The 22922-nt window shown below is 41.0% G+C and overlaps 1 protein-coding gene across 4 annotated transcripts in view; it reads left to right on the top strand.

The window, feature by feature from the left end:
- Nucleotides 1–22922, top strand: part of HSD3B7 (hydroxy-delta-5-steroid dehydrogenase, 3 beta- and steroid delta-isomerase 7) — a 91721-nt gene that overhangs the window by 46526 nt on the left and 22273 nt on the right. For all 4 annotated transcript variants that reach the window (XM_070726797.1, XM_070726795.1, XM_070726796.1 and 1 more), the window contains one exon: nucleotides 22492–22635. In XM_070726797.1, coding sequence (XP_070582898.1) covers nucleotides 22492–22635 — 144 coding nt within the window. The remainder of the gene's footprint in view (nucleotides 1–22491; nucleotides 22636–22922) is intronic.

Raw genomic sequence — 22922 nt, 5'->3', positions numbered from 1 at the left:
AGTATTCCAAGTGTGGCCTTGCCAAGGCCTTATAAAGTGGTATTAACACTTCACGTGATCTTGATATTCTTGATCTTCTATAATAATTGTATCTAGGATCCTTTCTGCTGACCACAGTCCAATACAAAAGGGTTTCCGTGTTCCAATATTTCTGGCATAGGTGTGATAATACCATTGGAATAACAGCATTAAAGGGGAGGCAACTTTTTTAAAAATATATATTTTGTGGGTGATTTATTTAGATTCTTCATTTCTAATGATTTTAGGTAGCAAATGAAGTTTGTGAATTCATAAGACATTTGTGCCAAAATCTGGATCCTTGGAAAACTTTGTACAGTACCCCAAATTGTTGGTTTAATATTACTTGTCATTGCTTGGCAGTGAGGAGAATGTGTTTTAAGTCATTCTCTCTTCTTTCCCTACTTATTATCATCATTAGTTTTATATTTATATCATTTGGTCTTCAGAAAAAGCCCAGGGCAGAGTACGAAAGGAAAAACATTAAAACAACCCTCAATTAAAAAAAAAAACTTAATAAAAAAACTCAGCACTAAACCTATCTGGCTTTAAAAAGACCTTTAAAAGCTATAAAAATATAGCCATTAAAATAGGATTTGCTTTAAAAAGGCAATCTAGTCCTTGAGAAGTTGTTATTCTATCTTATTCTGCCAGATTCTCTTACAGAGCCTTAAGTTAAATTGTAAGCTTTTATATAACTGAAAAAAATTAAATATTTTCCCCACCACTTTTGGTGATGAATGTATGTCTTACATTCTACCATGTTTTCCCCAAAATAAGACCCTGTCTTATATTTTTTTGAATCTGAAAATAAGCGCTTGGCCTTATTGCCATGCTCTCAAAAGCCCAGTTGGGCTTATTATCATTGGATGTCTTATTTTGGGGAAAACAGGATATCAACCCAAACAATTCTAATTTACTTTAGGTTTTTGGATGAGATGCTGTTCTTTAAATGAGGCCAGCATCTTCAGATACAAAGATCCTTTAAAAAAGAAAAAGGCAGCTGGTTTCATTTTTTAAAATTTCTCTTCAAGCAGTCTCTTCAAAAATAAGCTTACGAGTAAAGTCTATATATATGATTTGTAGCTCGTAGACATAAAAATGCATACTGGCAGCCAATAATTCATTTTTTCTCTCTCAATGCCTGACCTTTGAATTACTTTGGCACAGCTGAAATTTGCACGTTGGGGCATATTTTAAAAGAAAATGGTTAACCTTGGAAAGATTGTTGCGGTAAACTAAGCCCGTTAGCTTACTTGAACAAGGGACTTATTTTACTCCTCAGTGAACATTGCTCTACTTGTTCCAGTGGGACCAGCTTCAAGTTAATATATTCAGTGATTGGCTCCTACGGGTACAGTCAGTTATGCAGAACCGGTAGAAAATTTTTGGTCAAGTACGAAGAACCGGTAGAAAAAGTTTGATTTTTCTTCTTTTTTTCCCTTCTGGGCTCTGGAACCTGTCTGAAATGCTATAGGGACTCCTGCTTGAGCAGGATTAGAAGATCTCTAAAGTCCCTTCAGCTCTATTCTGGTTCAAAGATAAATTAATGAGGGATATCTCCGAGACCGCCTTCTGCTGCACGAATCCCAGTGACTGATTAGGTCTCACAGAGTCGGCCTTCTCCGGGTCCCATCAACTAAACAATGTCGGTTGGCGGGCCCCAGGGGAAGAGCCTTCTCTGTGGCGGCCCTGACTCTCTGGAACCAGCTCCCCCCAAAGTTTAGAACTGCCCCTACCCTCCTTGCCTTTCGTAAACTCCTCAAAACCTACCTTTGTCGTCAGGCATGGGGGAATTGAGATATCTCCCTCGGGCCTATATAATTTATGTATGGTATGTTTGTAGGTATGTCTGCTTAAAAATGGGGTTTTCTTAACTACTTAAATTTTTAAATTGTTAATTATTAGATTTGTTATTAATTGTTTTATTATGTTGTGAGCCGCCCCGAGTCTGTGGAAAGGGGCGGCATACAAATCTAATAAATAATAGTAATAATAATAATAATAATATTTGTTGAAGGTTGTTGGTCTTCAGCTCTCAGTGTTACCTTCAAGTTGGTGGTTGTAAACACTACTTGTAGGAGAACAAAGTGAGAAGAAGAGGATCTCTCTCTCTCTCTCTCTCTCTCTTTCTCTCCCTCCCTCCCTCCCTCCCTCCGTTTCTCTCCCCATCACATTCACAGTTGTGAGACCTGAGAAGTATCTGGTTGTACTTTCTTAGAAACCAATCACTATTTTAAAATTCTTACAATGGCTATGTATGTCCTATTCAGAATATACATGCTTATAACTAATCTATTTGATTTTGATTTGTGAATAATAATAATAATAATAATAATAATAATAATAATAATAATAATTTTTATTATTTATTGGATTTGTATGCCGCCCCTCTCGCAGACTCGGGGCGGCTAACAACAGTAGTAAAACAACATGAACAATCCAATTAATAAAAACAACTAAAAAACGCTTATTATAAAAAACCAAACATACACACAAACATACCATGCATAACTTGTAATGGCCTAGGGGGAAAGAATAACTTAACTCCCCCATGCCTGGCGACAAAGATGGGTCTTAAGTAGTTTGCGAAAGACAAGGAGGGTGGGGGCCGTTCTAATCACTGGAGGGAGTTGGTTCCAGAGGGCCAGGGCCGCCACAGAGAAGGCTCTTCCCTTGGGGCCCGCCAAACGACCTTGTTTGGTCGACGGGACCCAGAGAAGGCCAACTCTGTGGGACCTTATCGGCCGCTGGGATTCGTGCGGTAGAAGGCAGTTCCGGATGTATTCTGGCCCAGTGCCATGTAGGACTTTAAAGGTCATTACCAACACTAATAATAATAATAATAATAATAATAATAATAATAATAGTAATAATATAATGATAATAATAATAGTACAGGTAGTCCCAGTAGTAATCGGCACATTGGGTGCTGTGCCAAAAGACCTCAGCCAGCATTTGAAAACAATAAACATTGACAAAATCACGATCTGTCAGTCGCAAAAGGCCACCGTGCTTGGATCTTCACACATCATACGAAAATACATCGCACAGTCCTAGACGCTTGGGAAGTGTTCAACTTGTGATATTGTAATACGAAATCCACTATATCAATCTCATTTGCTGTGTATTACTGTTTCTTGTGAATAAAATAATAATAGTAATGGTAATAATAATAATAATAAAGAACCAACATTGGGTTTATTCTTAAGGTGGATTGAAGATGGAAAAACTCCAGTCTTCATGGAAGTTTGGGATGTCATCCAACCTTGGAGACGTGTCTTCCATGAAGACTGCCAACTAATATGATTTATTTTCATCACTGAACTGCCCTTTGGCAACCTCCCAGCTGCTGCCCAGCTGTTTAAAAGCACAATGATATCCTGAGATGAGATACTATTCTATAGTATCCTAAGAGGGTTCAGTAATGCAACGAAGTACCTTGCTGTACTTGAGAGTCACGCAAGGAAGTGTTCTGACCTCCTTAGGACCTTTGTGATCGAAGAAAACATGAAGCCAAGCCACCCACAAATATATAAAATGTGCGTACGAGCGAAGAAGCAGAGAAGAGTCAGAGCTAAACAACAGATGGTTCTAGTTTACCGTCAGACACACGCCTGGCCTGCATCCTTCACCAAACTTCCTTTTTCTTGGCAAAATGCAAACAGTCTTCAGTAGCTAGCAACTCTGCAGAGAGATGATAAACAGGAAGAAGGGAAAATATGGACAATTTTCCTGTAAGGATACTGCCAGCATCAATGCCCCATAGGATTGGCTTTGGATGAGATGGCGTGAACTCACATTTGGACTCTTTCCTCTTCTGATTTTGCTGCAAACCAGCTTGGTCTTTGTCCAAGGCAAGCCCTGCTCAGCCTGAAAAATGTATTTAACTTTGATTCTAGGAAGCGAAGCCCATTAAACTCCATTAAACAAAATAGCCGAATAAAGAAATTGCAGCACAGGAAAGCCACTGAGGTCTTTTGAATCAACATTCAATGCTGTAGCCTTTAATTTAAACTCTACACTATAATATTCCGTCATTAGATACCATTTCTTTCTCTGCAAACAGTTCTATGTATGCAGTTGTATAACTGCAAACAGTTATAAATACACGCAGTAGATGCAGGCCCAAAGAAGGAGTCCAAAAGCTTGCCAACTTTAAGCCTGGAGAATTTCTGGGAGTTGGTCCTCCAGGCTTAAAGTTGCCAAAATTCCCTGGCCCAAAGGTTTGTGAATGCCGATCATGCATCCTACTGTGTGTCATTTCCTTTGGCTGGTGAAAGATGCTTCGTATGTGACATACTTCTCGATAACTGAAAGTTGAAGCTCATACCACTGGGCTTCAGTCTTTGGTGTGATGGTTTAATTGGGGGGTGAATCAAAGTTCAGACATGCTTGGAAAGAAAGCAACTGCAGCCCTTCGAGGTAGGCCAGGTCAGGAAACTGACTCTAGCCAGAATTTTGCTATGAAGACGCCTGAAACATGATCTAAGTACGTATTGCCCACAAGATCATATGCTGCAACATCCTGCCTGTCAACAACTACTTCAGCTTCAACCGCAATAACACAAGAGCACGCAACAGGTTCAAACTTAATATCAACTGCTCCAAACTTGACTGTAAAAAATATGACTTTAGCAATCGAGTTGTTGAAGCGTGGAACTCATTACCAGACTCCGTGGTGTCAACCCCCAAACCCATAGTTCCCTCTAAGCTGAGCAGTGAGCAATCGCTCACTTAAAAATCATCATCAACTCAGAGTTTTCCAAACCTGCCCAGAAGCCGAGAGGGAAAGAGTGAGAGGGAAGGAGAGAGAGAGGAAGAGAGGAAGAGAAAGAAACGGATAGAAAAAAGAGAGGAAGGAAAAGAAAAAGAATGGGAGTAAGGAAGAGAGAAAGAAAATCAAAATCTAGTTTGAAACTAGCTCAACTATTTAAGTGGCATTTTGATATTGATAGAGTTGCCCTATTATGAGCTCACTGTTATAGACACACAGTACAGTATTTTATTTTGAAATTCTCTGAGGCAAAACAGGGTGGGTTTTTAATTTGTTTGTTTTTTTATTTTTTTATTTTTTTATTTATTATTTCTGTGCCGCCCAGTCCCGAAGGGACTGCCACTCAGACACTATACTTTTCTGCCCACCCCCCAAAAAAATTAGAGGGAACACTGCAAACCCCCAACATTTTTCCCATAGACTTTCCACGGTTAACTTCTCCAGATTCCTTAGAGGTCAGTAAGGGGCGAGCATAAGTGCACTAGTGTGCCTTCCGTCACCTGTCCAATTGTCTCTCCTATATTTTATATATCTTTTCTCCCATCCATATATCCTTCCTCTACTCTTCATTGATGTATTCTATTCTCATCTTTTCTTCTATCCCTTCCCTGATATTTACTACTACACGTTTTTATTCTCCTTAACTTTCAATTTGTATTGAACAAAATAAATAAATAAAATAAAAATAAATAAATAAATAAGATCAGCTGTAATAAAGATTTTACCTTCCCTCCCCTCTTTTAGGTCCATGAATGATGTTAGAACCAAACTGAGCCAGGCTAAAATGATACATCTTTGGAAATCTCATTACTGTACTGCCTTATTTCTTGTGGTTCTCTACAGCAGGATATAACTATAAAGCTTAGGACAGATGCACTCCAAATAGCAATAGCAGTAGCATTTAGACTTATATAAGAACGTAAGAAGAGCCAGGCTGAATCAGGCCAAAGCCCATCAAATCCAGCATTTTGTGTCACGCAGTGGCCCAACAATTGACCATGGGGATCTTGATTGGAAAGAGAAGGCAAAACCCTCTCTTTCCCTTGACCCCCAACAAATGGTACTCAAGGGAACCCTGCCTGCCTCAACTAACATAGAGGTGGCACTTGGACACCCGTTTCAATAACCATTGATACACTTGGCATCCATGAATCAAATATATATAACGCTTCACAGCCCTTTACAGCCCTCTCTAAGCAGTTTGCATAGAGTTAGTCTATTGCCCCCAACAATCTGGGTCCTCATTTTACCGACCTTAGAAGGATGGAAAGCTGAGTCAACCACTGCGCCACCGAGGCTCCTTTCTGTAAGATTTAGTTCTTCTGAGTTGTTCTTTTACAAGTGGGAGAAATGAGGCCTAGAGGTCAAGGGTGGGTTCTGGTTTACCTCGCTGCCAGTTTGCTTCCTGACACGCTGCATGGTGTGTGCACATGCTTTGGATACAGGCATGCTCATGCGCAGTACTAAAAATTCAGCTTCTGTACATGCACAGAAGCAAAAACCAAGAGAGCTGGTTTCGGGGCGTGTCCAGCTGGCATAGCCGCTGAGTTGATGAAAGGGGTGAGGGAATTCCCACTACCGGTTCTATAGAAACAGCCCAAATCATAAAAAGAATTATAAATAAGTGAAGACTTGTCTATCAATGTGTCTTTCTCTGTCTGTCTGTCTATCTGTCTCTCTATCTGTATGTATCTATTTATCTGCCTACATCTCTCTCTCTCTCATCTGTTTGTCTGTCTATCCAGCCAGGTACCCTCCAGCTATCAATCTATTTATCCAGTCATATCTCTTTCACTCTCATCTATCCATCTATCCATCCATCCACCTACCTACTCACCTACCTACCTATCATCCCTGCCTTCCTCCATCTATCATCTACCCATCCTTCATCCACCCACCCACCCACCAATCCTCAGAGAGATGTTACTTACAACCAGACAGCTAGCCCCTGGAGTACAGGTAGTTTTTGATTTAAAACAGATTAATAATATTTCTTCACCTAAATACTTCTGAAACCTCTAGGTTCTACTAGACTATGGAAGATGGTATGAACTGTTGTGGACATAACAGCTAGTAGGGCCAGTTGGGAGGAGCACTTGAAGCATTTCCAGAAAGTAATGACTTATTTAGGTTTCACTATAAATCCAGCTGTCATTGAAGGGTTCATTGCAGGTCATTGAAAAGAGAAAATGAAGGCAATTCGGGGAATAAACTCGCCAGGGACAAGAAAAAAAGAGGTGTGAGGTTATTCTTAAAGATGGACCGTTTCATATTCCATTGTTCAAGCAGATTGCATGTTCTCATAGCTTGGCTAGCAGATTCTAACTAAGTAAGCTGAGGTGAACAAGTCCATGCCAGGAAGGATCTGAAGATGGAAAAAGTCTAATTTAACCGGCCATTATCAGAAAACATTCCTAGGCTATTTTAAACGACTAAATTATGTAAGCAAAGATTGCCATAAATTGGAAACCATGGACAACTGCTACCATTCTTGATTATTCATGTTTTACGGAGATATAGAATATTTTAATGCTATTTTTGCCAGGGTTCTTGATCAAGATCCAACTGGAAATTTCCAGCCTCTTAACTTTTTACACCTCAGTGGTTCTCAGCCTTCCTAATGCCGCAACCCTTTAACACAGTTCCTCATGTTGTGGTGACCCCCAACCAGTGACAGGCTGCTGCCCCCATGGGGGGGAGCAACGACGTAATGAGGGTAGTAAGTTTATGCACCATTTATTGAATACGTAATAGTTTTTTTATTGTCCTTCCTTCTCTAGTACCTTAGTATGATCCTTAATTACTTTTAAAATAGGAAATAATTAAATACTATGTTTTTACCCATAAATGCTTTAATCATTTTAATCATTATCTAGAACTGAACTTTTGAAGCAATTAAAGAAAATTGAGCTATTTGCCTAATATCTGTAATCATACTGAACCTTGTGGATTCAGTACAAAACCTTAAAATGTTACTGTGCTCCACAACAAATAATGCTGTCTATCATTTGTCCTTTTGGTGGCTATTCAAATAACGTGACTTAACCAACTGAAAAAGAGCCCAAGCGTCTATTTGAAAACTTAGCTTGGTTGGTATGCCACTTCCGCCCAATCACATGATCTTTAAGACATTCCCCGGTCACATGATTGTCAAGCTACTCCCACCTGGTCACATGACTGGAAAGCCACTTCTACCCGGTCACATGACCATCAAGAACACATCGACAAAATAAGCCACGCCCACAGTATGGCGGTAAAATTTTTGGCAGCCCATTACTGGGTGTATCTAAGAATTAAGCTTGGCTTGAGGGCTACCAGGACTGTGTTTTTTTAAAAAATCCCAGAACCCAAGAAGTAAATAAAGTGTGGAAGTGAACCTTCTGGCCATCTGGAGAAAAAGATACACGTGCAAGGCCCTTTCTGAACTCAGGGGCTAGAAGGCTGGTGGTCGGAAAACGAAACAGAGCCGTGAAAGAGACCTGTTTTCAGGAACAGCCATGGAAAAACCCTGAGATCTGGGTTCTTGGCATGTTGTCACGGCAGGATTTCCTGGGAGGGTGTCAAAGGTTTCCGGTCTACGCAATGGAAGAGGAAGAGTGAATTATTTTCTGGACCTGATCAATCTCCATAAATTCCAGGGAAATTTTTGTTTTGTTTTGTTTTACGTCTTCCTGTTTCCCCGGCTGTGACCCACTTTGACACCTCAAAACCCCACAAGGATTTTCTTTCTGTTAAACACCAATGGGGCCGATCTCATTTTTTGCCATGAAAACTTATCAGTCTTGAGCCACCTGCAAGACTAGCAATTACGACTATTATTACTACAAGCAGTCTTTGGCTTAGGACCGCAATTGAGGCCGACATTTCTGTTGTTAAGTGAGACATTTGTCAAGTGAATTTTTGCCTTTATTATTTATTTATTTTATTTTATTTTATATTTTATTTTATTTATTTTTTTATTATTTTATTTTGTTTATTTTATTTTATTTTATTTTATTTTATTTTATTTTATTTTATTTTATTTTATTTTATTTTATTTTATATTTTATTTTATTTTATTTTATTTTATTTTATTTTATTTTATTTTATTTTATTTTATTTTATTTTATTTTTAATTTAGTTTAATTTAGTTTAATTTAGTTTAATTTAGTTTATTGGATTGGATTGGATTGGATTGGATTAGATTTGTATGCCGCCCATCTCCATGGACTCAGGGCGGCTCACAACATGTCAATAAAACAATACACAAATTGCAATTGGATCCAATTGATATAGATAATTAGTTAAATATCAAAACCATTCATTCAATACAACCAAACATAGTAAACATTCAATGGCCAGAGGCTGGAGTCTAATGACCCCAAGCCTGGTGGCATAAATAAGTTTTCAGGTTCTTACAAAAGGCAAGGGGGTGGGGGCAGTGCGAATCTCTTGGGGGAGCTGATTCCAGAGGGTCGGGCCCCCCACAGAGAAGGCTCTTCCCGTAGGCCCCACCAAAGTTGCTAAGTGAAACAAAGTTTTTTCTTGCCAAAGTTGTTAAGTGAATCACTTCAGTTGTTAATGTAGTGGCAGGGTTGTTAAGTGAATCTAGCTTCCCCACTGACTTTGCTTGTCAGAGAGTCACAAAAGGGGATCCCATTTAGTGACTCCAGGATACTGCAAAATATATATATAAAACTGACTCATATATCAATATATCAGTCATTCAGAGGTTTGGCAACTGACTCATATATTTACAGTGATCCCCCGTTTATTGCGTCCCCAACCATTGCGAACAGGGTACTTCGCTATTTTTCAATCCGGAAGTCAAAATACCATCTACGCATGCGTGCCCGGGGCACGCATGCGTAGATGGCAACCGGGAGATCAGCTGCTGGGCGGCTTCCCTGAGTCTTCCCCCTCTTGCTGGCGTCAGCGAGGAGTTTCCCCACCGCCCACGCAAACTCCTCGCTGCCGCCCGCCCTTCGCCCGCCCACGCCGTTCATTCTCGCCGCTTTTGAGCTGAGTCCGGAAGCGAATTCGCTCCCGGACTCAGCTCGAAAGCGCCGATAGCAAGCGGCAAGGAACGGCTTGTCTCGGCGCTTTCGAGCTGAGTCCGGGAGCGAATTCGCTCCCGGACTCAGCTCAAAAGCGCCGATAGCAAGCGGCAAGGAACGGCTTGTCTCGGCGCTTTCGAGCTGAGTCCGGGAGCGAATTCGCTCCCGGACTCAGCTCAAAAGCGCCGATAGCAAGCGGCAAGGAACGGCTTGTCTCGGCGCTTTCGAGCTGAGTCCGGGAGCGAATTCGCTCCCGGACTCAGCTCAAAAGCGCCGATAGCAAGCGGCAAGGAACGGCTTGTCTCGGCGCTTTCGAGCTGAGTCCGGGAGCGAATTCGCTCCCGGACTCAGCTCAAAAGCGCCGATAGCAAGCGGCAAGGAACGGCTTGTCTCGGCGCTTTCGAGCTGAGTCCGGGAGCGAATTCGCTCCCGGACTCAGCTCAAAAGCGCCGATAGCAAGCGGCAAGGAACGGCTTGTCTCGGCGCTTTCGAGCTGAGTCCGGGAGCGAATTCGCTCCCGGACTCAGCTCAAAAGCGCTGAGAACCAGCGCCCCCCGGACCCCCAACCCGGGTTTGGGGGGCTGCTAGGAAGCCCTCCATGCCGGCGGCAAACAGCCGCGCCGCCCCCAATCTTCGGCTCCTCGCTAGCGCTGTGGGAGTAAAAACACCATCTGCACATGCGCAGATGGTGTTTTTACTTCCGCAGCGCTACTTCGCGAAAACCCGCTCGTTGCGGGGGGTCCTGGAACGGAACCCTCGCAACGAGCGGGGGATCACTGTATACATGAGTCAGTTGCCCAACCTATGAATTTTAATCACATGGTCAGGGGGTGTTGGAATGGTCTTGAAAAACGGCCACCAGTAGTTTTTGTTGTTTTCAGTGCTACTGTAACTTTGAACTGTCACTAAATGAACTGTTGCAAGTTGAGGATTTCCTGTGCATCAGTGGTGGATTGCTCCTGGTTTGGCAAATCAGTAGCAGAGGCGGTGGGAGGCTCCACCCACCCACTCCCCTGGGATGCTCTGCCCACCACCTGGGACACTTGTGTGCATGCGCAGAAGTATTGCGCATGAATGTGAATGTGCGTGCAAGTGAGAGAGAGCAAACCAGTAGCGACAGGATTTACAAGCCAATACTCCTGTACATCTGCCACTATTACTACTACTACTGCTACTACTGCTACTGTTTTTTTGCACATTGTACAAATTCAGCACAGGATCGCATTGGCTTGAACAATGTTGTCTGAATGTCTATGGAGATTCTCAGTCACCCAGGTCATGATTATCCCAAAGATGCTTTTTCTCGTGGGAACTGAACTTTCTAGTTTTTCAAAGGGGAAGGTTTGATAGGGAAGATTTGTCTATTTGCCGATGACTCTAAAGTGTGCAAAAGGGTTGATATTCCTGGAGGCGTCTGCAATATGGCAAATGATTTAGCTTTACTAGATAAGTGGTCAAAGCAATGGAAACTGCAGTTTAATGTTTCCAAATGTAAAATAATGCATCTGGGCAAAAGGAATCCTCAATCTGAGTATAGCAAAAACTTCAGAAGAGAAGGATTTAGGGGTAGTGATTTCTGACAGTTTCAAAATGGGTGAACAGTGCAGTCAGGTGGTAGGGAAAGCAAGTAGAATGCTTGGCTGCATAGCTAGAGGTATAACAAGCAGGAAGAGGGAGATTGTGATTGCTTTTCTCCTGAACTTTATTTAACCCTTTAACATATTTAAATGTTTCAATCATATACCCCCCTTTCCCTTCTGTCCTCCAGACTACAGTAGTCCCTCAGCTGGTGTTACGTTCCAGACCTGGCCGCGATAGGTGAAATCCGCGATGGGGAATTTATAGACTGATAGTACTTATTTAAGTATTTATATTGTAATTGTTTAGTAAGTTTTCATTGTTTTAAGTGTTTATAAACCCTTCCCACACAGTATTTATTTTAGATACAGTATTTAAATACAGTATTTACAATTTTAGATTTTTTTAAAAAAATTTTTTGGAAAAACCTGCCGATCGAGTTCGGCGGGCTGTTTAAATCTGCCGATTGACTTCCTCAGAAACCCGCGATGAAGTGAAGCCGCAGTAGGTGAAGCGCGGTATAGCGAGGGACTACTGTATACAGATTGAGTTCATGAAGTCTTTCCTGATAAGTTTTATGCTTAAGATCTTCCACAATTTTTGTTGCCTATCTTTGGACCTGTTCAATTTTATCCATATCTTTTTGTAGGTGAGGTCTCCAGAACTGAACACAGTATTCCAAATGTGGTCTCACCAGCACTCTATATAGCGGGATCACAATCTCCCTCTCCCTGCTTGTTATACCTCTAACTATGCAGCCAAGCATTCTACTTGCTTTCTCTATCGCCTGACTGTACTGTTTACCCGTTTTGAGATTGCCAAAAATCACTACCCCTAAATCCTAACAACAACAGCAACAATAATAATTGACAACAACAACAACAGAGTTGGAAGGGACCTTGGAAGTCTTCTAGTCCAACCTCCTGCTTAGGCAGGACATCCTAGACTAGTTCAGACAAATAGTTATTCAACATCTTAAAAACTTATAATGTTGGAGCATTCACAACTTCTGGAGGCAAGCTATTCCACTAATTAATTGTTATAATTGTCCAGAAAATTTTCCTTAGTTCTAAGTTGCTTCTCTCCTTTTTTAGTTTCTACCTGTTGCTTCTTGTTCTACTCTCAGGTGCTTTGGAGAATAGGTTGACTCCCTCTTCAATGTGGCAAACCCTGAGATTTTGGAACACTACTATCTCCCCTGGTCCTTCGTTTCATTAAACTAGATATACTCAATTCCTGCAATCCTTCTTCATATGTTTTAGCCTCCAGTCCCCTAATCATCTTGGTTGCTCTTCTCTGTACTCTTTCTAGAGCCTCAACATCATTTTTGCATCTTGGCAACCAAAACTGAATGCAGTGGTATTAACACTTTACATGATCTTAGAAACATAGAAACATAGAAGACTGACGGCAGAAAAAGACCTCATGGTCCATCTAGTCTGCCCTTATACTATTTCCTGTACTTTTATCTTAGGATGGATATATGTTTATCCCAGGCATGTTTAAATTCAGTTACTGTGGATTTACCAACCACGTCTGCTGGAAGTTTGTTCCAAGGATCTACTACTCTTTGAGTAAAATAATATTTTCTCATGTTGCTTTTGATCTTTCCCCCAACTAATTTCAGATTGTGTTCCCTCCTGAACCTTATTGAACCCTTTGACATATTTAAATGTTTCGATCATGTCCCCCCTTTTCCTTCTGTCCTCCAGACTATACAGATTGAGTTCATTAAGTCTTTCCTGATACGTTTTATGCTTAAGACCTTCCACCATTCTTGTAGCCCGTCTTTGGACCCGTTCAATTTTGTCAATATCTTTTTGTAGGTGAGGTCTCCAGAACTGAACACAGTATTCCAAATGTGGTCTCACCAGCGCTCTATATAGTGCGATCACAATCTCCCTCTTCCTGCTTGTTATACCTCTAGCTATGCAGCCAAGCATCCTACTTGCTTTTCCTACCGCCCAACCACACTGCTCACCCATTTTGAGACTGTCAGAAATCCCTACCCCTAAATCCTTTTCTTCTGAAGTTTTTGCTAACACAGAACTGCCAATACAATACTCAGATTGAGGATTCCTTTTCCCCAATTGCATTATTTTACATTTGGAAACATTAAACTGCAGTTTCCATTGCTTTGACCATTTATCTAGTAAAGCTAAATCATTTACCATATTACAGATGCCTCCAGGAATGTCAACCCTATTTCACACTTTAGAGTCATCGTCAAATAGGCAAACCTTCCCTACCAAACCTTCCCCTATGTCACTCACAAACATATGAAAAAGAATAGGACCCAGAACAGATCCTTGTGGCACACCGCTTGTAACCTTTCTCTGCTCAGAATACTCGCCATTAACAACAACCCTCTGATGTCTATGCTTCAGCCAGCTGCAAATCCACTGAACTATCCAGGGATTAAGTCCAATCTTCACTAACATATCTATCAGTTCTTTATGTGGAACCATATCAGAGGCTTTGCTGAAGTCCAGATAGGCAATATCCACGGCACCACTTTCATCCAACACCTTTGTGACATAGTCAAAGAAATCAATGAGATTAGTCTGACATGATTTGCCTTCAGTAAAGCCATGCTGATTTGGCTTTACTGATCTTGATTCCGTCCCTCTGTTAATGCAACCTAGAACTATGTTGGCTTTTTTTGGCAGCTGCTTCACACTGCTGGCTTATATTTAAATGGTTGTGTACTAGGACTCCAAGATCCCTCTCACAGTTACTACTGTTGAGCAATGTACCATATATCAATCTTGCAAGTAATCTTCTCTTTTCCAATGAGAAGAATTTCAGGCTTCTAATGCTCAAAGGACTCTGTTGTCTGCCAAGCATCTGGCAACAATGTTGTTGCAACACAAACCGCCAAACTGATGTGAATCTCATGGGATTAGCCAGATAGGAATCACAATCACGCAATCAGAGGAGCGGATTCTAATCATTTACAGGGAACCCTTGACTTAACAGCGGTTCATTTACTGATCGCTCGAAGTCTTAATGGCCCTGGAGAAAAAGGAGGCGTGAGATTATTTTTCACACTTACTAATGAAGCATCTCACGGTCGTGTGATTTGCATTTGGATACTTGACAACTGGTTCATAGTGTCCTCCCGGAAAGTGTTTATGTTTATGTTTATTAGATTTGTATGCCGCCCCTCTCCGTAGACTCGGGGCGGCTCACAACACAATAAAAAACAATTTATAACAAATCTAATAAATTTACAATTTAAAATATTTTTAAAAACCCATTATTAAACAGACATACATACAAGCATACCATGCATAAATTGTATAGGCCCAGGGGAGATGTCTCAGTTCCCCCATGCCTGACGACAAAGGTGGGTTTTAAGGAGTTTATGAAAGGCAAGGAGGGTAGGGGCAGTTCTAATCTCTGGGGGGGAGTTGGTTCCAGAGAGTCGGGGCCGCCACAGAGAAGGCTCTTCCCCTGGGGCCCGCCAACCGACATTGTTTAGTTTAGTTTAGTTTAGTTTAGTTTAGTTTAGTTTAGTTTAGTTATTTAGTTATTTATTTAATTTATTTAATTAATTTATTTAATTTATTTAATTTATTTAATTTTATTTATTTATTTATTTATTTATTTATTTATTTATTTATTTATTTATTTATTTATTTATTTATTTATTACTTAGATTTGTATGCCGCCCCTCTCCGAAGACTCGGGGCGGCTCACAACACGTGGAAACAAATCATAAATAATCTAAATTTTAAATTTTAAAGATTTAAAAAGACCCCATATACTAACAGACATAGACACAAGCATACCATATATAAATTAAACATGCCCAGGGGAAGATGTTTCAGTTCCCTCATGCCTGACGGCAAAGGTGGGTTTTAAGGAGTTTACGGAAGGCAGGAAGAGTAGGGGCAGTTCTAATCTCCGGGGGGAGTTGGTTCCAGAGGGCCGGTGCTGCCACAGAGAAGGCTCTTCCCCTGGGGCCTGCCAACCGACATTGTTTAGTTGACGGGACCCGGAGAAGGCCCACTCTGTGGGACCTAACTGGTCGCTGGGATTCGTGTGGCAGAAGGCGGTCTCGGAGATATTCTGGTCCAATGCCATGAAGGGCTTTAAAGGTCATAACCAACACTTTGAATTGTGACCGGAAACTGATCGGCAGCCAATGCAGACTGCGGAGTGATGGTGAAACATGGGCATACCTAGGTAAGCCCATGACTGCTCTCGCAGCTGCATTTTGCACGATCTGAAGTTTCCGAACACTTTTCAAAGGTAGCCCCATGTAGAGAGCATTACAGTAGTCGAACCTCGAGGTGATGAGGGCATGAGTGACTGTGAGCAATGAGTCCCGGTCCAGATAGGGCCGCAACTTGTGCACCAGGCGAACCTGGGCAAACGCCCCCCTCGCCACAGCTGAGAGATGTTTTTCTAATGTGAGCTGTGGATCGAGGAGGACGCCCAAGTTGCGGACCCTCTCTGAGGGGGTCAATAATTCCCCCCCCAGGGTAATGGACGGACAGATGGGATTGTCCTTGGGAGGCAAAACCCACAGCCACTCCGTCTTATCCGGGTTGAGTTGACGGGACCCAGAAAAGGCCCACTCTGTGGGACCTAATCGGTCGCTGGGATTCGTGCGGCAGGAGGCGGTCTCGGAGATATTCTGGTCCAATGCCATGAAGGGCTTTAAAGGTCATAACCAACAAGTGGTGGTGGAGTCCCGCGATCAAAGTCAACTGGGAAGCCGGATTCGCTTAAGAATCATGTGACAAACAACTGCAGGGGTTCGCTTAACAAATCTGGCAAGGAGTGTGGTATAATGGGAAACAAGTCACTCAACCAATTTCCTACGTAGCAACCTAAATTTATTATTTATTTATTTATTGGATTTGTATGACGCCCCTCTCCGAGGACTCAGGGCGGCTCACAACATATCAAAACAATGTACAATATACATATCTGAAGAATCCAATTAATACAGCTAAAAAACCTTAAAAACTCTAATAACTATTAGAAACATAGAAGTCTGACGGCAGAAAAAGACCTCATGGTCCATCTAGTCTGCCCTTATATTATTTTCTGTATTTTATCTTAGGATGGATACATGTTTATCCCAGGCATGTTTAAATTCAGTTACTGTGGATTTATCTACCACGTCTGCTGGAAGTTTGTTCCAAGGATCTACTACTCTTTCAGTAAAATAATATTTTCTCATGTTGCTTCTGATCTTTCCCCCAACTAACTTCAGATTGTGTTTCCTTCTTCCTTGTCCACTATCTTGCTGCTAGCTGTACCACTCCTTATCTGATTGCTTATCTGCCAGCGTCCCTCCACCCATTCTCTCCCAAGGCCTCTCCCACATACCATTACACCACACTGAGTTTTAAAAGTTGCCCTACATTTCTTTCCTGAAGTATCCTGGGGTATCAGGTGAATGCAGGTGGTGTTGTAAAAAAAGGATTTAAAGCAGGCGCTAGGAGAGACAAAAAGATAGTTTGATTAAAACAGGGTTGCTTTTTTCTTTATGTCCAATATTTACACCATACTTCTTAGCCTGAGCAGCGTAAATAATATGTAGTCCTCCCTTTAATATACAGGTAGTCCTCGACTTACATCAGTTCAATTCAAAGCTACAATGGCACTTATGACCATTTTTTATACTTACGACCATTACAGCAACCTCCGGTCACAAGATTGAAATTTTAATTCCTGGCAACTATTTACGACAGTTTATTTATTTATTTATTGGATTTATATGTCGCCCCTCTCCGAGGACTCAGGGCGGCTTACAACATGTAAAAGGAAACAGTGAAATGCAATAGATAAATAAAATTAATTAAAACTAGATAAGCTAATCTAAAATCCCAAATTTCGTTTAAAAAATCTATTGCACCCATTCAAACAACAGTCATACATAACATTTGTCAGCCAGGGGGCTAAGATCTAATCACTCCAAGCCTAGTGGCATAAACGAGTCTTAAGACTCTTGCGGAAGGTGAGGAGGGTGGGAGCAATGTGAATCTCTGGGAGCTGATTCCAGAGGGCCGGGCCCCCCACATAGAAGGCTCTTCCCCTAGGCCCTGCCAAGCGACATTGTCTAGTTCAGTGATTTTCAACCTTTTTTGAGCCGCGGCACATTTTTTTACATTTACGAAACCCTGGGGCACATTGAGCGGGGGGGGGGGGGGATTGCTAAAAAAGTTTGGACAAAAAAATTCTCTCTCTCTCTCTTCCTACCCTTCACTCTATTTCTTTCTCCCTCCCTCTTTCTCTCCCTTCCTTCCTCTTTCTCTCTCTCTCTCTCCATCCCTCTTTCTTTCTCTTCCTTCCTTCCTCTCTTTTTTGCTCTCACTCTCCCTCCCTCCCTACCTCCCTCTATGTCTTTCTCTCTCTCTCCTTCCCTCCCTCTCTTTCTCTCTCTCTCTTGCTTTCTTTCTCTCTCTTGCTCTCTCTTTCTTTTTCTTGTTTTCTCTCTCTCTTGCTTTCTTTCTCTCTCTCTCTTGCTTTCTTTCTCTCTGAGCTTCGCGGCACACCTGACCATATCTCGCGGCACACTGGTTGAAAAACACTGGTCTAGTTGACGGGACCTGGAGAAGGTTGACTCTGACACCTGACCGGTCGCTGGGACTCATGCGTTGCCATATCCCAGGATCACGTGATTCCCTTTTGTGATCTTCTCAAGAGCAAAGTTGATTGGGGAAGTCAGGTTCACTTAACCACCGAGTTTCTAACTTTACAACTGCAGTGATTCACTTAACAACTCTGGCAAGAAAGATCGTAAAATGGAGCAAAACTCGCTTAACAAATGTCTCACTTAGCAACAGAAATTTCGGGCTTCAGTTGCGATCCTAAGGATTACATGTAAAGATATCAGAAGACATAACATAAAAGGAAAGTAAGAGAAGAGCGAAGTTTGCGCATTCTGGGGCCCAATTGTTGATCTCTCTCGGAACAAGCGCTAATTGCTACATACTCTCCAGAATAGCAGCCTAGAATTGTACCATGTTGTCATTCAGGGTTACAAAGTTGTATTGTGTCGTTTATGGACAGTGTTGCCAGGAGTTCCCACTGAACAATTCGTGCTCTCCCCTGCTTCCTGTTCTATATAACCCCAAGCCAGCGCTATTTTAGGGAGGAAACACCTGTTTTATTGCTCCTTCCTTCCCTTCCAGAGCATGGTGGTTAATGCAGTTTGTGACTAGGATTAGTCAAAGCTGTTGAAATACTTCGCAGTTACAATTGTTTACTGAGGATACCCTATGAGACTAGACTTTCAATCCTGGGCCTAGAAAGTTTAGAACTAAGACGCCTTAAACAAGATCTAAGTATTGCCCACAAGATCATATGCTGGAATGTCCTGCCTGTTGGTGACTACTTCAGCTTCAACCACAACAACACAAGAGCACACAACAGATTTAAACTTAATATTAACCGCTCCAAACTTAACTGTAAAAAATATGACTTCAGTAACCGAGTTGTCGAAGCGTGGAACTCATTACCGGACTCCATAGTGTCATCCCCAAACCCCCAACACTTTACCCTTAGATTATCTACGGTTGACCTATCCAGATTCCTAAGAGGTCAGTAAGGGGTGAGTACAAGTGCACTAGAGTACCTTCCATCCCCTGTCCTATTGCTCTCCTATATCTGCTATACCTTTCCTCTATTCCTATATCTCTTCTTCTATTCTTTCATTGATATATTCTATTCCTATATCTTCTTTTCTATTATTTCTTAGATATATTTTACTATGAGTATCTCCTCTATAACCTTCATCATGTATTTTACTCTGTGTATATTGATATATACCCACTAAAACCCTCATTGTATATTGGACAAATAAATAAATAAAATAAATAAAATGTGCAGGGGTGCTTGATAAGGAAGGTGGAAGTGGGAGAGAATCGAGGGCCGGGTTTTGCTAAACTGCACAGAAGTTTATTCCCATTATTCATTTTCCCTGCAGGAATCCACACTATGATCTGAATTTTTGAGATATACCATATCTCAAGGTCCACTGAAACACCTTAGTTTTGGGGGAGGAAAATTGGGGGGGGGGGAATCTACCTACCAGGTATTTATTCCCTGTTGGGGCTGAGAAAAAAATCTTTGAATGGGATAGGAATGAAAACAAACCTGCAAAGACTTAGGGCTGGGAAAAAACTTATTTGAGGGAGTAGGAAGCTGAGAAGATTATTAGCATCTTGTTAGGGCTGTGGGGAAAAAAAGCTTTGAAAAAGCTACATTCAGAGTTGTTCTGTCTGGGTCCCCCCCAGAAGCCAACACCAACCAAAAAGAATAGCCAGACACACTGGGAAAAAGCAAAGTCAGTTTATATAATTCCAAGCAAACACAGGTAACAAAAACTGTTCTTACAGACAGGAACACTCTGAAGCTTCACAGAGGTTTCACGAAGGCCAGGCAATAAAACAGGATTCTTGCTGGCAAAAACAATGCTGGAGATAATAAAACCCACGCCTCCCCCAAGTCTTCCAGACTTCTAGGCCACAAGCCAAGATCAGAGACGCCGAGAATCGAAGCAAGGTCACAGGACTCCCAATTGATAACTCTCCACAAGACTGTAAGGGCGGGCCTGCCTTTTCAACCCTGCTGAGGAGAACCACACCAAAACCCAGCTGTTGCCAATTCAGGGATGGAAATACCTTTCTAATTGGTCCCTTCTTTGAGCTGCACGTCACTGCCTCATGTCTATTATAGCCTGTGCGTCTTCATCCAATGAATCCAGGCTACTAGTTGGGGAGAGGCCCCCCCCGGGGGTCTCAGGCTGCTCTCCCTCCTCCTCTTCCTGACGTTCCTCTCCCCTGTGTGCCTGGTCCTCCTCCTCCTGGTCACTGTCCTCCTCCTCTGGGCATGGATCCGGCAGAGATCCAGCCAGTCCCTGAGGAGCCTCAGGCTGAATCACAACACAGAGTATAAGACGCACCCAAATTTTCAGCCTCTTTTAGGGAGGAAGAAGTTGCGTCTTACACTCCAAGAATTATGGTAGGTAGTTTTCGATTTGCAACCAGTCATTTAGCAATCCATCCGTTCAAGGTCTTAGCATCACTGAAAAAAGGGATTTATGACCAGTTCTTGCACAACCATTGCAGCATCCCCACAGTCACATGATCACCATTTAGCACGTTCCCAGCCAGCTACCCACAAACAAAGTCAAAGTGGGAGAGCCTGATTTGCTTAATGAACATACAATTCACTTAACTAAGTTTAATAGCCATGGGAAAAAATTTGTAAAATTTGCCATGACTTACTTAACAACTTCTGGTCCCAATACCAGTCATAAATCGAGGACTATCTGTAGTTCATTTTCTTCTAAGAAGGAAAAATGCCTCTTTTCTAAACTGGTGGTCTCCAAACTTTTTATGTTCACTTTATCCTGAGCAATAAAGAGATTTTTTTTTGATACTCCTAGTATCAAATGCTGGCAGCATTTATGCTTCTGGTAGCACCCGTTCACCCAGCTACCCAGCCTAAGGTGGGGGGTGCACCCAGAAAGGAGACTGTAGGAAACATTTCATATTTCCATTTCAATTTTATTACTCTTTTTTAAAATTTTAACTCATATTTAAACAAATTCTAATCTTATCACCGCACTTCCATCCTTTGGTTAATGACATTATCAACTTCCCAATATATACTAATAATTTAAGAAAAAAACCTAATTATCAAAAATCTCTATAATAAAAAAATCCAATTTATAAATTATCTAATCTTATATAAAGACATTTAAAAATGTTTATACATCTTGTAACATGCCAATTATTTCAGTAATTATCTAACTCCTTTTCAACATTAAATCAACATTAAATCAAATTTATAAGTTATACAAATTTTATATTAAAAATCTTGTAATGAAAAATAGGAATTATTCAAAATTTATAACCTTCCCACAATTGATCTACTATAGTCTAATTTATTTCCCTTCTTTTCTTTATTCTTTTTCCCCCTTTCATCATCAAAATTTAATTCAAAGCATCCTATACCAATCTAATATAGAATTATTAACTTATAAAAACCTATTAACAAGATAATTGTGCTGATTAATTATACACACTTATACACAGGTAACAGTGTTGATATGATCGAATGTAAAATAATCATTCTAAAAAAATTTATCACATCCCACCATTTCACCATTTTCAGGCACCATTCATATTCCGACCTCCTATATATAGCTGTTGCTATATTCCCTATGTCCTCTTGTTTCTCTTCCGTTCATTTGATCTTGCCAGGGGAAACGAAGAGAACAAGTCAACAATACTGTACAGTATCTGTTTTATTGCACTGTGTGTTTCTTGCTTCTGTGTCTTTTTCTCTGTTGGTATAGCACTGCAAGCTTCTAGGTATCACTTAAAAACCTCATTCATTCATTCATTCATTTTCTCTTTCTTCTGTTTTTTAATAGGATTTTTATTGAAACTTTTAAAAAAGAAGCAAAGAAACCTAATCCAAATTAATATAATTAATTAGTTAATTAATGTAAAATACAGGAAAAATAACTTAGAACTAAGGACTAACTTAGTCACTTAGAAGTAAGGAGAAATTTCCTGGTAGTCAGAACGGTTGATCAGTGGAACAGCTTGCCTCCAGAAGTTGTGAATGCCCCAACACTTGAAGTTTTTAAGAAGATATGGATAACCATCTGTCTGAAGTAGTGTAGGGTTTCCTGCCTAAGCAGGGGTTGGACTAGAAGACCTCCAAGGTCCCTCCAACTCTGTTGTTATTGTTGTTGTTGTTGTTAGAAAAAGGAAGAAAACGAAAAGCAAAAATGGCCAGAATATTAAAGAAAAAGAAAAGAAAAAGATATAGAGAAATGGCGTCTGACATTATTCACAGCGGTTTTAGAAACAATTGTATTTTATCCCCCATCTCTAAAGTTATTTCATAATACAGTACTCTATTTTCTATCATCTATCTAGTTATAATCATCAAAGCTGTACAACACAATTTTATTTTTCTTTTCATTTTTATGCAAAAAGTCCTTAAGTTCCTAATCACCCATTGATGTCGATTGTGTCTCTTTTTTTAATTAAAAAAGTTAATTTATCTCTTTCTCTCCGTTTTGCTTTTTGAAAATTAAAGTGACTCTCATCCAAGGAGACATCAGCAAACCAGAGGATGTGACGCCTGCAGTCCAAGGGGCCCATGTGGTCATTCACACAGCCGGTCTGGTGGACGTCTGGGGCAGAGTCCCACCCAATAAGATCATGGCCGTTAATGTGCAAGGTACGTTTTGGTGGGAAAACCTTCAAATGTCTGATCGCTTTCTCTACACAGCACAAATCAGATCAAGATCTAAGTTTGTGGAATATGTTCCAGGGCGTGGCAAGTGCACAAAATTAATTGCATAAGGAAAAAAATCATTTTGTTGCTGAATCTGCTTGCCTTATGGAGGTTGATGGAATTTTGTCATAATTGCATCCATTCACTCACACCCTCCATTTTGTGGAATCGAACCTTCAACGCTGTGCTTTTTTCAGCCCATGGGGAAGATTCTTCCCCACAAAGCAGTT

Source organism: Erythrolamprus reginae, chromosome Z, assembly GCF_031021105.1.
Source record: "Erythrolamprus reginae isolate rEryReg1 chromosome Z, rEryReg1.hap1, whole genome shotgun sequence".
Taxonomy (NCBI): Eukaryota; Metazoa; Chordata; class Lepidosauria; order Squamata; family Dipsadidae; genus Erythrolamprus; species Erythrolamprus reginae.
This window is presented reverse-complemented; position numbering and strand designations above follow the sequence as displayed.